This window comes from Ixodes scapularis, unplaced genomic scaffold, assembly GCF_016920785.2.
Source record: "Ixodes scapularis isolate PalLabHiFi unplaced genomic scaffold, ASM1692078v2 PGA_scaffold2__306_contigs__length_199485367, whole genome shotgun sequence".
In the NCBI taxonomy this organism is placed as follows: domain Eukaryota; kingdom Metazoa; phylum Arthropoda; class Arachnida; order Ixodida; family Ixodidae; genus Ixodes; species Ixodes scapularis.
Window position 1 is genome coordinate 195724632 of NW_024609857.1, and position 17446 is coordinate 195742077.

Sequence of the window (17446 nt, forward strand, 5' to 3'; positions counted from 1 at the left end):
TAAAAGTGCGGCAACATCAGGCCGATTTTACGAAATGCAAAGTAAAGGCAGCCTTCGAACTACCATCTGATTCCCTTAAACGGCGTCCAGATATCTGGAGCACATCATATTGCCACTCGCGCAGCTAGCCAAGTAGGCAGCGCGGCCGTGGCCTAACGGTTATCGTGCCTGCCTCCCACGCGAAGTTCCAGGGTTCAGTTCCTGGGAGCGACGCGTCTTTTGTTTATCCTTGCAATTTAGTGTTCTAGTAAATTCGAGAACCCTGTTGCTTGTTCAAGGTGCGAATGTTCTCATCGCCCAACCTTCTAGGCCGATTGTTCCAGAAGCCAATGCGTGTACATAAGGGGCTCCACATGGAGATGCTCACTCAGTCTCGCCCCAGCGTTCGACTCTGCTGTTACGCCGACTTCGACGCCCCCGACGCTCTGCTGTTATCTTTTGTTTCCTTTTTTTGCTTTGAAGCCCAAGTTCGCCCCATTAAACGTTTCAGTTTCCCCCAGCTATTTTTTGTTTCCTCGCCTGTTCCTTCGTAAAAATATCTTCGAAGATTATGTTATCGCAAGAAGCGAATAATTTTCTCTACACGCACACGCATTACGGGTCTCGCTAGGGCTATTCATGCGATGTAACATTAGGTGTTTACTAGTGAGCTATACCCTTATCTTGAAAAAGAACCCAACATACGTTTTGATCCTTTTTCTCCTCGAGGGAATCGAGCTAATATTCGTCGCCTAATTTCTAATATCTTCATTCAGTATTGACATTTTTGCATTCTCCTAGACAGGCAATGTTTCCCCAGAGCACCTTAACTCGACCAACAACCACAATTAAAGCTACAATTGGTACTCTTCTGGTTCCGGGGATATGAGGGCTAGAACTTTTAGTATTTATTTTTATTAATCTTTTTCCCGGTGATATTGTTTCTAAAATTCGTCATTTCTCTACTGGCTGTAGTTTACATCACATAATTTATCTGCTAAACATAGGCCTACGTTGTCGAATTTATCTCGTAACACTTGGTATTTGATGCTAGCAAATTGTATATGTCAACAGATGTGCGAATATGCAAGCTGGTTTAACTCACTCAGACACGCGCACAGTCCAATCTTTTATTTTGCTGACTTGCTCGCTTAATTTTACAAGTGATAAAATTCCGAAGATTCACAGTGAGCCTATTATGGCGGAAACATCCTGGGCACAACGAAAATATTATGAAAACAGCACCCTCTTATTGACCCTAAAAAACATTCCAATTTGTTAGAGAAGAATTGGAATATGAAGGCGCACATCGAGCTCATATCAACTCATCAGACTTTGAGTCCGTTTAGAACAACTCAGTAATTTTTTTCTTGATTTATTACTACCAAGAAACCAGTGTCTCTATTTAAAATGTGAGTTGTGAAACATTAAAAAAAAAAAACATTTGCGGGGTGGTGGAAACGGTAACATCTGATACTCCCGCGCGTTCTGAAAACATTTCGTGTCTTTGTTTGTTTTTTGTTTTTTTGTTTGTTTTTTTTACCGCAAAAATACATTAGGCATCGCCGAATGCACATTCTCCGCCAAAAAGAGGCGCTAGCTGCCCTGAATAAGATGCTACATTTTCACAACTAACCGTTATCTGATTCAAGAATTACGAGATTCTCAAAAGCATTCAATGGGGAAATGGGGATTATTTTCGCCGGTTTCCACTAACTTAAGCCATTCAACTCCATGTATCTGAAAGCTCCGTCGACCGCCATTTCCCCACTGAAAATTTTATGAAATCACTTATGACTCTTTAGTAAGATAACGGTTAGTTCTAAAGCATTCGGATCTGGTTCGGACCGCTATACTCGGCGACAACTTTTCTTGGCAATGCAGTGGAAAGTACAGGCACGTGTTCCCTATCCAATTTTGAGCGCTGGATAAGGCTGTGCGCAGGCTCTCGTCAACTTCGACTGTATTGCCAAGAAAAGTTGTCGCCGAGTATAGTGATATATTTGGGCAAAACAATTTGAGTTCGGCGATGCGTTTTCTTTTTTTCTTTTGTTTTTAAGGTAAAAATCTTTTGTACTTTTTTTTTCTTTTTACGGCAGAGGGCGGCGGAGGGGCATTCGATATATTGTTACGTCAAAGATACTGTGAAACAACAAATTAATTGGTCGCCGCTTCCACTAAGTGCTGTGATTCTTATAAGAATGGTCATTTAAAATGTGAGAACGGCAAAGAGGAGCTTTAGTTGTCCCGCCTTCAGCGTGAACTTCCTGCCGTCGACAACGTTTCCCCATCTCGTGCACCTTGAGCGCGTGCACGCAGCTAAAGCACGGTGGAAGGCATGAAGCGCGTGCTGGAGGCCGGACGTTCAAAGAACATGCCTTGTCGTTCTTGTTCGGTTGTAGGTATGTATGTTGCGGGAAAAACTATAAGCCAACGTGTGAGTCGTATCTAGCTAAAAGTCTTAAAAGTTAATGTTCATTGCTGGTACTTTGATTCATCTGCATATTAAGGTAAGTTATTTTGACCAAATAAGTGCTGGATAGGAGGTCAATAAATAAAGGCGAATAGTTAACAGACACTTAAAAACGTTACTTTTAAACGAGTTTTGTTTTCCGGCAAAACCAGATATTTACCAATATTTAAACTCCGAACATGTTTTGTTGTTGTTGTTTTTTTTCTTTTTTTTTAAATTTGATTTCGCTGGATTTCTACCCAAATTCGAAACACAGCTCCACCATAATAACATTTTCCGGCCTATAGAATTATGAAGCTAATTAAAGAAACTTGTTGAATTCCCATATGACAGAAGATATTCGAGCAATCTTTCCCCAAAAGAGGTTATTTTTTTAAGATATTTTAATGAGATTCACTGGATCAGATAATAAATGTTCGAAAAACTCTTGAAAGCGGAACGCTTCTGATGCCAAGCTTTGGTCACCTCGTCAAAGTCTTGATGCAACAGACTGTCGCCGAGTTTCACACCATGATCGGTAAAGGCGATCAGTACGGAGCTGTTTTGACAATGTTACTTAAGAGCATTAACATGTTGATAAAAACATGCATGCTGTAAAATGTGTTTCTTTTTTTTTTTGTTCAAAACTCACCAGGAAAAGGTACTGCATTCCTGAACGCCACATCTCTCAAAAACAGTACATTTTAAAAATTGGGAGCAATTCTAGATGCTTTTCAGAAAGTTCTACCGAAAACGTCGTTTGATTGCTACAAAAAAAAATTATTCATTTGAATGACTGGCGAGATAAACTCGCTTAAAAAATTGACTTTAGCACTTGAGAGCGAGCCGTCATAACACACATATGGACCTTATTGTTTATTGGCATGAAGCTAAGCCCCAGACTACCGAATGCCGTCACGGCGTTGTTCTGCGTGTTGAACAGAGGCTTTGATGTTGAGAAAATATTATGTAACTTACGATATGCCTGAAGGCTGAACTGTTCCACTATGGGGACCGAGATGCTGTGCATGTATGTCAGCAATTTTTTTCATTGAGATTTCTACATGAATTTTTATACCACGTCTTAATCCGAACGTCTAATATTAATGACTTGCTTCTGTAAATAAAATATACCATGCCCTAAACCAGATCAATACTGTTTATTGTAAATTATATTGTTTATACTAAACTGAATTCCCTAATAGTTCCAAGACATCTCAATGTTTTTCCTATTACGAACTTTAAAAATACCGACCGATTTTACTCCACGACTTCTAAAAATATAAAACCCCAACAAGAAGAGCCCTATGTTATACAAATTAAATTTGTCTAACAAATTTAAAGATTTAATTGAAAACAAGTACAGCAAAGACGCTTCTACATTTTCTGGTCTCAGAACACAGTAATGTGACGGTGATAAATTTAGTATTCTTGTTGACAAACTGAAAGTTTACATACATTTTTAATACAAGCCTCTTTTAAAAATTGTGATTTGTGATCGCTTTATGTGCATCCATCCTAGCAATTGTTTTTTCTGGTGTTTGCCCAAACTATCTTAACTACGGGTTTTATTTCAGAAGTAGGTAGCTTCACTTTATTGAGAGCACTAGATTATAGTGCATCCACAGGAAAAAGTAGGAAATCTGTCGTTAAATTACATTTGTTAAATGAAGTTTGACCAACCTTGCAGTAATACTGAGAGCAAGTGCACCATTCATTCTACTTGCTTCAGATTAGAGGCGGCGCTGGTGGGAAGTTTGTTTTACTGATTATGTCAGCGGGAATAATCTGTCGCAATTGGTGCACATGTTTTGTGTTTGCCAGATGTTTTCGAATATTTTTTCCGCAAGCTCGAACAAGCTTGGTGAGAATACATAACATGGATAGTGTAGCGAGCTTAAAAGTGCAAGAGACCAAGTTCCGTGATTTGGCATAACGGCTCACAGCACGCACCTAACCTGGAGTGAAGAAATTTATGACAAGCTCTAAAGAGAAAAATAGCTATTTTGTCATTGCCTATCAGGTATCTGCAGCCGAGTAAGCTGCCTCCAGACGTCTGCGCACTGCGTGGTATCATATTCTTCTATGTCTTCTCGGAGTCACGTTGTGTCTACGAGTGTCTGCGTAACTCGAGCAACAAATTTTAAGGTTAAGCTTAAGAGAACGCATGGACCTATAACGTGGGCTAGGCTTGTTATCCCTCACTAGTTTGATAGCCTTAGTAAGAGATTATATGTACACGTCCACTAAGCATATTCGTGCATATTATAACAAAGCTTATATACGCCTTATATGATTTACTCACGTTCTGAGGGGCTTATTCGACAGAATAATATCTTTTTATTATGCTTTCAGTCTGGCACTTTTGCCCACTTCTTCGCAGGTGACTGGGTTGACTTTCTTCCCGTCCCGCCTGCAAATCATCGTGAACGAGATGCTGCGCTCAGGGACCCGCCTGCCAACCGTGACGAGCGTCGCTGTCGCTGGTGGAGTGCTCACGGAGACTCTCGCTCAGCTCACAGTTGCAGCTTTCCACAACATCAAGTCGTTGAAGAACATCTACGGGATGAGCGAGTGCTGCGGCTGCGTGTGCGTGTCCCCTGTGCCAGGCATTAGCTACGCTGACGTAGGAGTTCCCGGTCCTACTGTCGAAATCAAAGTACGACACACTCTCTGCCTGTGTGCCTTTTAATAACTGTCGTCCTGCACGTAATATCGTTAACGCTGAGGTCTGTCTGTTTCAAGCGTAGATGTCTGACCATCTAAAAGGTTCATCAGATGAAAACCAAAAACAAATATGGCAAAAATTTTACGCGCATTGAGAAATGCCACCAAAACTATTCCGACCAATTCGTCTTGGTAAACTGTGGTTGTTAGATCCATCAGAATTTTACCTGTAAACGTAAGCAGCGCGGCAATGTCAGTGCGAACTCGCAAAAGCATTCAACAATGTGCGCCGTAAAACTGGGACAAAAGCAGATACTATATTCATCATACAACGTTAGATTCCGGGGCAGATGTATAAGTGCACCTTCAGTTGAAGTATCCATTAAGGAACTTGAATTTCAACATGGTTGAAAAAACCCCGAGACTGCGGGTAAACGACACAACACTAAAAAGTTTACCCGCAGTCTCGGGTTTTTTTTTCAACCATGTGCAATGTACACCAGCTCGTTTGCGCCCTTACTTTTTGAATTTCAACACGCGCAACCTGATAAGGTATATAAACAGTCTTGTTTGTTTCAATAAACCTTATATTAAATCCAGCGCTTGGTATTCTGACCATCGAACATGGTAAAGTTGCACACAAAAAGCCAGGAACAAAGAGAAACACGTAGATGCGCTTGTTTGTCATCTGCGTGTTTGTCTCCTCAGTTCCTGTCTTTTTGCGTGCACCTTAACCATGTTCAATATTAAGTACCGGCTCCCCCAACTGAACACTTTACTGCAGTTTGTGTCGCTTTCTTTTTCTTCCTGTTTTACGGCGCATATTGTATAAGGAAGCATCTACCAACTAGCCCACCATTACAAAAGAAATGTTTCCCAGTTTATTGAAATGTTTGCACTTCTTAACGACCCTTGCGACTTTTTCCCCCACTTTCTAACAACGTATTTGTATACATTATGTTTACACCTTTTTAAGGCATGGGTCTATGCAGTGCAGTGGCAGAACGTTTTTATTGAAATTGGAGTCATTATTATCGGCCACTCTGTTTATACCTTTTACCAATGGTTGCGTTCAGACTTCGTATAGACTTTTTTGAGATGAAAGCCTTGGGTCTATGCACTGCAGTTGTTACAATATGTATTGAGATTGCATTAGTTTTTATCGCCCACTTTTATATACTTTCTATCAATGGTAGTGTTCAAACTTCGTAACGGTATTGTTCAAACAAAATGAGATGCACCGCAGTTGTTAAAATCTCTATCGAAGTCAGTCTTGGGCACGTTACCAGTAAAAAGTAGCAGTGTTACAGTTGCAGCTACAGAAAGGAGAAGACTTACTTTGTTAGCGTTATCAGCTTAAATAAGTAACTTGTTACAGTTAGAGTTACAGGAAAAACAGTATCGCCGTAACTTCCACTTCCGGTGCACAACTTTGACGTATAAAATCACAAACCAAAAAAAAATAATAATTTATTTGAAAAAAAATTGTGAGAAGGAAATTGAGCTGGATAATGTTACAAATGTTAAAACCAAAGAAACGTTTTGCTTGAGTTTTTTTTTTTTTTTTTTTTTGGGGGGGGGTGGGGGCAGCTATTATCTTAGATTTTTTTATATTTTTCATTTTTTTAGAAAACTTGTTATAGACTTTAGGCGTTTTTTTTTTTTTTGGAAGTTATAGGCGGAGAGGCTTCCCCTTATTGATAGAGAAAAACTTCTTGGTCCGCTTCGAAGAAATACAGGGAAGAAGGCGACAAAGTCAAAAACCTCTATGTTCTTGCGCTCTTCAAGTTTGTCAGGACCGTTGCAATGGCTGCACCCGAAACACAAACCGCTCAGAGCAGCTCGCGCATACCACCGTCAGAAACTGCTGTTTCTATTAAAGGAAATCTGAAGCGGTCCTTCATTTCAGTAAAACCCCTTAAATCGTATTCATTTTCCCTCCAGGATCACGAATATCGAAACTATTTTTCAATTTAGTGCATGGAGGCTGCACAAAATAATTTTCAAAGTACCACTTTTCGGAACGTTACGTCATAAAATCAGTTTTCGGAATCTCCGTTCCCGCGCGTCTTCAGCGCCTATCCAAGCTGTGCACGCGCACTCTTGCTATTTTTAAAAAGGTCAAAAAAGGCGTCAAGACTGGTATCATTGCGGGAGAGTATACCTCGCAAGCTTGCAATAGACCTTTTGCTAAATTACCTAAGCACCAAGGAGCATGCTGCAGGTGCAGGTGCAGACGCCGCACGTGCTGGCGTCTGCAGAAGTAACCGTTCTAAAGCAAAAGCCTAAGTCAAATGGCACCTTGCACGCGCTCTCGACAACACCCTATTTTGGTTATTTACTTTATATCTTTTTATAGGGAAGGCGAGCGCATGCTGCGCGTGTACCTACACTCCCAGCATTCTCCTTGATGGTAATTTAGAAACAGGTTCATTGCGCGTGCTGCCCACACGAGTGAAATCCGCTTGGCACCCGAAAGATACCTTTATGACCTAACGACTAGTCGAGGTTTCTCGAGTTTTGTCGGGTTTAGTTACATCTTCGAGGAAAACGTACATTATATTCAGAATCACGAGATAAAACGCTGTAAAATTCACCTCTAACTCGATTTTCTTTTTTTTCAAGAACCTTTTTAGCTTTTTTTAAGCCACCCGCACTTAGGACATGTGTTTTTGAAAAAAAAGGCTCCAGCACTGCGTATCTTTCTGAACAGAGAATGAATAAATAAAACAAGCGCCAGCATTCCGCTCAACATGTAGACGGCTTTCCTGAAAACTAACTAGAAAGAGACAATGTCGACTCTCCCGGCGTACAATAGGCAGCAATGCGCTCCCTTATGTCCAGACGGGGAGCGTACTCACTCAGCAGGGAGGAATAACTCAACCTGCACCATATTGTATTCGGAAGCAGTCAAACATAAATGTGTAATCAGGATACTAACCGTGAATTCATTTTCTGTCATTAGTGGATGAAAATCGAGTTTTATTGCAAGTGAACCGCAAACAGAGTTTAGAGGTAATTGAACTACCAGTCCTCTCCACGTGTGGTAGAAGGATTTCTCTACATTTTAGTTTATGTGTGCTTGATAAAAATGGGGTTTCCCATAGATCTATAAAAAAACTCGCTAAAAAGTATATACATTGAGAGAAGGAAAGGTAAATAGAAAGCCTGTTTATATTATAGTGAGCTTTCCTATTTACAATGTTTCTACATTTTAACGATTAAGTAGCCGCTTATTTTTGAATACAAAATATATAGGCTGAAGTGCCCAAATATAAAGTCTACAGGCATTTTAACAACCTTTCCAGTCTAAAATTTATCTACCCTTTAACAAGTGTTTTCGGACAATTGGCCGGTCTCTTTGGATACACACTAACTTGCATAAGGGTCTGAAATCTCTGGACTAAAAGTGTACAGGAAATCTAGCAGACTTTTCTTCTCCACAATGTATTCACGTTTTTATCGCGTTTGTTCAGCTAATTGGCCGCCCACTCGGATAGAAAAGCTGAAGGCTGAAGTGTCTGAGCTTTGAATAGAAGGTCGACAGGTATACTTGGAGTATTTCCTATCCTCAATCTATCTACGTTTTTACCGACCTTTTTCGAATAATTGGCAAGTTACTTTGGATACAAAAGGTATATGCACTAAAACGTTTAACATTGGACAGAAAGTCTGGACATCCTATCTAAATTTCAGACACTTTAGTCTACAGCTTTTCGATCCCGAGTGGGCGGCCACTTAGCTGAGGAAATTCATACTACAAAGGACTGTGGTTATAAATATCAATGTTCTGGTAAGTGCTCATTTAGTATACTAACTTAAGCGATAAAGATTGATTCTCGTCAATGCAATTTCTAAGTAAAATTTAAAACAAAATTGAAGATGCCCCGTTCCCACTAACACTGTCGTGGGGTATACATGCTGACAAGTACCCATTTCAGAGTTGTGGTAACACTGGTCAGCATGGGCCAACCGTCTTTTCTGTGCGTCTGCCTTTTCTTTGTTATTTTCACTCCACACGTGCTTACTTCAACAACTGTGGCTCTGGTTCTCACCTTCGGCCTGTTGCTACTCCTGCTGAACACACAGCGCGTGTACGTGGCGCCCGGTCCACCTGGCATCCCTCTACTCCTCTCGTCGCTAGGCCTTACGGACAACATGACGCTTGCCTCTCCCGATCTGCCTTATGGGTGCTCCTGCTTGTACTCTCTGGTGATGTCAGCCTGAACCCTGGACCGCCCACATGACCTGTCTGTACCCGTTGTGAGCGTGTTGTGTACGATCATGTGGCCGCGCTTCAGTGCGACGGGTGCGACCGCTGGCTGCGCAGATTGTGCGAGGGAGTCTCCGTCAGCATGTATCGGCGCCGGTTCGTGTCGTCATCGCCTTGGCTCTGTGCGCCCTGCCAGCTTCCTGCATTTCACGACTCGCTTTTTGTTAGAGACGACGTGCTTTCTGCTAATTCATGTGTCTGTCTTCCACCCATAGTTTCCCGCATCAGCACTTCCCCCCAGTGCATTGCAACAAAAAATGCTACGATATGGGTCTCGAACGCAAGATCTCTCAGGAACAAGATACCTGAGCTCCAGATTGTGATGGCATCTATGCCAAACACCATCTTCGCCCCTTGTGGCACCTGGCTGGATCAATCCAATCACGACGGTCAGCTCATCCCCATTGGGCAGTACACGGTGTGTCGCAGGGATCGCACGTCCTCTCGCGGCGGTGGTGTTCTTGTAGCAGTACCGAGTTCGCCCTCTTGTCACCGGCGCCAAGAATCTGAAATGGCTGACCTGGGATCGCTATCAATCGAGATCACTATCAGGGGACGGAGATACCTTTTGGTTTGCGCCTACTGCCCACCTTCCCGGCGAACAGACTCCTACGGCCTCCTCCGTTTTTCGTTTGAGCGCGTCGTCTCCATGGAAAGCACATTTCACAATGTTTATGTCCTCGGAAGTTTCAACGCCCAGATTTACTGGAACAACCCCCTCGCCCCGATACCGTAGGACCCAGTGTCGGGTACTTTCTTGGAACTTCTAGAATCAACCGCCCTCACTCAGCTCGGCACCGAGCTTTCTTACACCTTCCCAGCTGTTGTTACGTCTTACCTTGACCTCTGCTTCGCACTGGACCCCACACTCGTTTAAGAGTGTGCCGTTACACATGGCCTGAGTCATCCGAGCACTGTGCCATACAGCTACTCTTACAACTCTCTCTGTCGCGGCCCCCAATAAAGGCTTGTTCAGTCCTACAGCAAATCTGACTCTGGCCATTTACATCGACTTGTTGCCCTCATGCATGGAGATATTGTACTGTCTGAACCTAATATGAACAACATATACGGCCTCGTCAGGTCTCTGATGTGTTCCCTGAGGTCCGATACCGTCCCTGTTCAACGTTATCGTCGCAAACAGCACGCTCCCTGGATCACTCGGGATATGATTCTGCGCAAGTGTAAGGACAAGCTGTTGCGCCGTGCTAAGAAAAGCCGCTCTCAGGATGAGATCCTGGCAGCCAAGCAACTACAAAGGGAAGTCAAGAGGCACGTTCGTTCCTCCCACTAGTGCTTTGTTGAAGATAATGCCAGGAGAGCGACAAAGGAGCCGAAGCTTTTCTGGGCTTACGTAAATTCTCAGCGGAAGCGATCCAAGTGACCTTCTCTCCTCATCAATGGTGACTCGGTCTCGTCTCCATCTCTTCTCGCTGAAGCGTTCTGCCGCCACTCCTCAACGTCCTGGGCAACCGGTGCAGCCCCCCCCTCCCCCCTCCCCCCCCCCCCCCTGCACCATTCCCAGGCCCGCAGATGACGTGGTTCCATCAATCGTACCCACTTCTTCGAAACTGCCCACCATGTACATAACTGTTGACGACGTCTTGGAAGCTGTTTCCCGTATCAATCCGTTCCAAGGTCCTGGTCCTGACGGAATCCCCCCTTTGATCTTCAGATCCACAGCTCCCTCCATAGCTCATTTCCTTTGCTCTATGTCCCAAAACATTCTAGACCTGAGTGTGACCCCTGACGCATGCAAGATTGCATGTATCACACCTGTTCACAAGGACCATGGTGCCTGTGTGGACCTAGTATCGTCCTTTAGGACCACTGCCAGAACATCCACCATCTGTCGCACCTTTAAGGAAATCCTGAACTCAAAGATTCATGCCCACCTTGAAAAGCACGGGTTGCTGTCCTCGACCCAGAGCGGTTTTCACAGCAACCGCAGTTGTGAGACTGCTTTGGGAGCACTTGTACGCTCAGTCAGCGCCCACCTCGCCCAATGTACTCCTAGCGAGCTGGTCCAGCTTGACCATCTCGTGCCTTCGACCGTCTGCCACACCTTGTCCTGCTTAGCAGCATTGAGACCAAGGGCATCACCGGTGCCACACTATCATGGCTTGGGTCCTCTCTTAGCAACAGGACCCAGCGTGTTGTCTACCGTGGTACAACATCTGCATGCACAGCTGTCCTTGCTAGGGTACCCCAGGGGAGTGTCCTCAGCCCAACGCTTTTCACGATCTACATTGATGGCATAACCAAGAACCTCAGCTGCTTCCGTATGTTGTATGCTGACGACCTGATGCTGCTTCGGCCCATTCACAGCCCTGCAAACTACGTCGCCCTCCAGGCCAACCTCGACATGTGTCATTGCTTGACTGAGGAACAGAACCCTTCTGTCAACGCCGACAAGTCCTGCACAATGACATTTACTGGTCTCTGTTGTCTCCACAAAACACCCGCACTGTGTCTTGGGGATCGGGAAATCCGGCGCGTGACGTCAACGACTCGATGCGTGGCTGTCATTCACAGGCCAAGTCCACCAAACTGTCGCCAAATCACGCCGCATGCTTGGTTTCGTCACCCGAACACCCACCGGTACGCAGTCTTAATATTAACTACGCTAGAATACTCTTGCGCCATCTGTCTCCCCCATCCTGCCGCACTCCGAGTCCGACTCGCTAGTGTGCAGCGTGGGGCTGCCTATACGTTCTATAGTCGCTGTACACTCAAAACAAAGCGCCTCTCTTACACACAAATCACGACCGATAGCCTGATGCGGTGTGCTTCATGGCAGCCGCTTACATCAAGAGTGCAGGCTGCCACGATCCGTCAGTTAAGCCAACTCCAAGCACCTGGGCACCAGATCCTAGTGGGCGCTCAGCGTTTAAACAGCCCCACTGGCTGCCTTCAGCCCCTCCTTAGCCGAACACAGAGCCATGGCTCTTCCTGGCTGCCGCGAAATGTCGCTTTAAGGCTGCAGCTGCCCTCGGAGCTTACAGGGACGTTTCCCCCTGGCAATCATGAACTCAGACAGATCTTGAAGGTTGCGCAGCGCGTGCGGTAGTCTTTGGGGTTACCTACGCCCCTTGTCGCCCCTGTCAGAGTGCGGCTAGGACTGGCTGGTGTTGTGTTCGGTGGTGGGTCGGCTGGGAGTGGTGGGGCGTCTTGCCTCGGCAGCACGTTTGAGCCGGACGCAGCACTGTCTCTGGCGGGCTCATGGCTGGACCGGGCCGGCCGGGGCCTAGGTTCGCCTTCCGTCAGGGTAGAGATGATATATAGCAAATACTTTACTAGGGGGAATACATTCCACTCCTCTCAAATACAATAGCCTCGACGTGGACAGGCGTTTAAAAAAAAAACTGTCCGCCATGGCGGATGTCAGGAATTGCCAAAAACATACTAATTGGCCAACTAATTAACTAAAATTTGTTAATTAACTTTTTGATTAGTGGAAATAGACATATCGTTCCAACTAGAAAGTTGCTGAGCGTTATCGAAAACCACTAAATCAGTCATTTTCAGAAAGACTTTGAGCACGTTAAAAGTGTAGTAGCGCACTAAAGTTGCCACTCGTGGAGCAGGTACAAGGCTGGGGCTAGATAAGAGGCGGAAAAATCTCGCGGACACCTTACCTCCACTACGGTGCCTGGAACGCGTCTCCGACTGGTGTGTTTTAGCGGGTCCAAAAAAGTGGTCCCTCGATTTCCGCCTGATGACGTCATAGAATCGTCATGCTGTCGCCGATCGCGAACCTGGCGACGTCCCAATAGCTGTGGTGTATGTGGCAGACGCCTGTTCTGCTGCAGATCGTTCTGCAATGCGGCAGTCCGCGGAAGCTAAAGCAGCCGCAAGTTGGGACGCCTGGAACGCCGTGACGACAGCGACACTCGCGTTCGCCTGTGGTTTTCGCCAGCATTTCTTCGACCAACCGCCAGGATTGCGACATGCAACAGCATGACTCTCCGGCTTCTGTGACGTCATTTGTTGCCACTTTGGGACCACTTTTGATGTATGGGCATCAAGGACGCTAAACACACCAGTCGGAGACGCGCTCCAGGCACCACACCTCAACCGCTAGCCTTGTATCTGCTCCACGAGTGGTAACTTTAGTGCACTACTACGCTTCTCTCGCGCTCAAAGTCTGTCTGAAAATGACTTATTTAGTGGTTTTCAATAACGCTCAGCACCTTTCTAATTGGGACTATATGTCTATTTCCACTAATTAACGAGTTAATTAATACAATTTAATTATTAGCTGGCTAATTAGTATGCTTTTGGCAATTCCTGACGTCCGCCGTGGCTGGTAGTTTGTTCCCAAATTCTTTTTTTTTTTTTCAAACGCCCTAATTTTTAGGATTTTTGAAAGTCTTCGCAAAAACACCCGGTATATTGATTTTTCATCTCGAACGATTTTTTGTTAGCGAACAATATTGATATCATGACGGCGTTAAATTGCAGATTTTGGACGTCACTACCAGCCGGAACTTGGGACCAGACGAGGTAGGCGAGCTGTGCTTTAGGTCTCCTCTAGCCAGTCGAGGGTACTACAAGAAGCCCGAAGCGACTGCCCAGTTCAAGGACGAGGACGACTGGTGTCACTCCGGTAATTATCACCATACGCCATTTCAAAGCTGCTCACGTTATATCAAACTCTTAAAAGTTTACTTGAGCTAATTTAGTAGTTTTTTTTTTTGTACCATTCAGTAACAGTCACTACTACGCAGTGGCTAGTCTAGAGCAATCTGTTAGCTTTGCGAGTGATTTCGAATGCCTCCTAATATTTCGGCGGCCATCCACTCGTCCAGTAAACCTGTGCACTTTGGTTTCGACATGCCATGATATCACAAGAACGTGGAGCAGCGACGAGGCATTTTAGTAGATGGTGACAGGAGTCACCCAGGGTATGAAATAGAACAGAAAATACTATCTTGTGGGGATCTTACAAATGAGACCATAAACACTACAGGAGTTGAAGGTGAGCGCGTTGGTTACTATAGACCGATGTCACCAGCCATCTTCATTATGCCACCGCTGTCTTCATAAATTCTGGAACGTGTGAATTTGTTTGTACATACAATAAACCCTCTGTAAATATGCGCGAGCAGAGCACGAGGCGGCACGGGCTGTCTTGTGCGCTGACCGCCTGCCTTCTGGCAACTACAGTTACAGCGGCATCACGCATCCGTGGAACGTTTAGTGGGATGGGTCTATTAGACGTCACTGAAAGTAGGTGGTTGTAGCGTTTTAATCTTACGGCATTATTATCAGGTCGACATTACGTCCCGCTGTGTCCAGTATGCGTCATTTCAGTCCAAAGGCTCCGAACGATGTTCCAGGCGCTCTTGTTGGTAACGGGAGAATTTCTTCGGCTTCACCCCGTGGCTATCTAATATAGCAGAATACGATATATCCCTCTTTTTTATTTTTTATAAAATGTTATTACATTGCAATTACGTTTGTTAAAAAAAAGAAGAAAACACATTAAGGCACTTGGTTAAAGTTACAGCCATAGTGTAGTGTAGTCTCGTGTGAGCCTTGTTTGCCGCTAAGATCTTTGGGGAGGAGGGTGGGAACGCCTGCTTAAAGGCACTAAAGCATCGTGATGGCCCAGTGATGCCACCGACGGTAAGTCTATTTGAGTTTCCTCGTCCGAGGTGTCATCGTGCGGTGTGTTCGCCCTGAAAGGCTCGCTTGTCGGTAGTAGATGTTGCTTTTTCCTCCGAATAACCCTGCCGTCCTCAGTCAAAACTTGGCACGGCCTCGCCGTGTATTGTTGATGACTTTTGCCTTCTTAGACAACCACCATTTTTTGACTTTGACGACCTGGCGCCCTTCGAATGGCGGAGCTGTACCTCCGAAATGCTGGGTCTGGACGAGCTTCTTCACCTTCGAACCAGGCGTCTCTGACACACTTTTTCTTGCCCCCCCCCCCCCCCCCCCCAAGGGACGGGGAGGACGTGGCATCAGTTTTAGGGACCTTGGAAATAGCAAACATACTGACATAGATGGTGTTCAAATCAAACCTCTGAAACATGTAATTAAATGAATTGCTCCTCTTTTAATACTTACTTTTATTTCGGAACTTCAAAATGGCCATTTTCTTGAAAAAACGCAAGTCGCTAAGGTTAAGGTTATTTTCAAGTCTGGGGATAAAAAAACCCTAGGAAATTATAGGCCCATTTCTGTGCTCCCAGTGTTTTCAAAGGGGCTAGACAAAAAATAATCCATGCCAGATTAGACACCTTCTGCTAAAAACACTATTTCCTAACATCTTGCCAGTTCGGTTTTATGAAGGGGCATTCGACGGAACTCGCTCTATTATAACAAAAGAAACTAATTTCAATAACATCAAAAGAAAATTGATTACTTTGGGGGTTTTATTGATTTTTCAAAGGCTTTCGACCGTCTAAATCATAAAACTCTGCTTCAAAAATTAAATGCGTAGGGGGTGTGAGGAAAAGCCTCAGCGATGATTCAAAGTTTTTCTTTTTTTTTAATATCGGCATCAGTGTGTTGTGATAGATAGTCAGCGCTCTAGCCTAAAGAAACTAACGTCAGGAGTGTCGCAGGGGAGCATCATTGGACCCCTTCTGTTTAACTTGTATATAAATGATATGGTAAATATAGACGATAGTGCAGATTCTATGATTTACGCAGACGACACCACTTTATTATTTTTGGGGGAAGCTGTCCACCAGGTTTTATGAGCGGCAAATAGCGTTCTGCAGAAGATAAGTGACTGGACAATTTCATACTGTTTAGTAATTAATACAGATAAGACGAAAGCAATACTTTTTCGATCCAAAAATACAGTGTTTTCATCTACTCAAGGGCTCGCTCTCAAAGTACGAAATATTGACTTTGTTCAAAATGTGAAGGTTCTTGGGGTGATATTTTATTAGTACATGTGCTGGGACGCCAGAGTACCATCAGATTTACAAAAGTTGTTGGCATTATTTATAAATCCCGTCCTATATTACACCTTTCGGTCTTATTTCTCCTTTGTAACTCCCTCTTTTACTCTTGCTATAATTATGGCTTTCTTATCTGGGGTAGCACAACGATTACAAATATGCATCACTCGGATGTTCACCAGAACAGAATAATCCGAATTATGAGCAATGCGGAGTTCAATGCTCACACATTCCAACTTTTCAAAACCTTTCATATAGTTCCATTTACCGAGCATTACAATTATAAACTTCTAACATATCAAACGTCTGTAAGGTCAAATAAACTTGTTTCTCTATCAATCGCCAACATGAAGGGGAGGGTGCCTGCATATGCAGGCCGTTGTGTTGACACTGGGTCAACGCCTCGCTAGAGAACAGGCTAAGACCTCCAGATGCTGCCGTACTCGTTGCCTAATGTTATAAATAGTACATATAGATTTGGGACAGACTTGATGAGTTTGAGCAGAAAGGATATTCGTTCATTGTTTCTCTGGTGTTATTTGTGCCTATTCTAGATGGCACTTCTGACCTGCAAGAAATGTTCGTGATGTATGCCAGATCTTTTCATTCTGTTCGATGTTGTGTGCCATGCTTCTATGTAAACCTAGCTTAACGGGTCACTGGTATGTAAAATAGTTTCTCTCGTTGATGGAAGGGAGGAGAAACTCTGTCAAGCGACGGGAGTCTGCTCTTTTCCCCTCCCCCCTGGAGAGAAACAATAAAGTTGAAGTGGCTTGACCTCAGCCGTCGTTCTTGCAGCAGCTCCCCTGGCGAACGTCCGTCTTCTAGTGGGGTTATCTATAGCTAAGCAAACGAAACTAAAAATCTTCGCGGGTCTCTTTTGTCTTTTTGAGGATACGTTTCACCACCTGCACGCCTTTCTCTGATAAATCGTTTGGCCGAGAGAACTCTGGGCTTGACATTGTGTGCCTGAAGTCATACTTGCCAGCAAATAAGGCGAACTCTCGACTTGAGAACTGGGGTTCATTGTCAGTGCATACTTCTAATTTGATGCCGTATCTCGCAAATAGGGCCCGCATCTTCTCGATGAGTGTGCTTGACGACGTGTCGTTCAGTTCCTCCACTTCTGGAAAGCTCGAAAGAGCATCACATGCC

General features: G+C 44.4%; 1 protein-coding gene across 1 annotated transcript in view; it reads left to right on the forward strand.

Annotated features, from left to right (window-relative positions):
• Positions 1-17446, forward strand: part of LOC8052278 (4-coumarate--CoA ligase 1) — a 111170-nt gene that overhangs the window by 70051 nt on the left and 23673 nt on the right. The window contains exons 7-8 of the mRNA XM_029976686.3: positions 4815-5090; positions 13836-13980. Coding sequence (XP_029832546.2) covers positions 4815-5090; positions 13836-13980 — 421 coding nt within the window. The remainder of the gene's footprint in view (positions 1-4814; positions 5091-13835; positions 13981-17446) is intronic.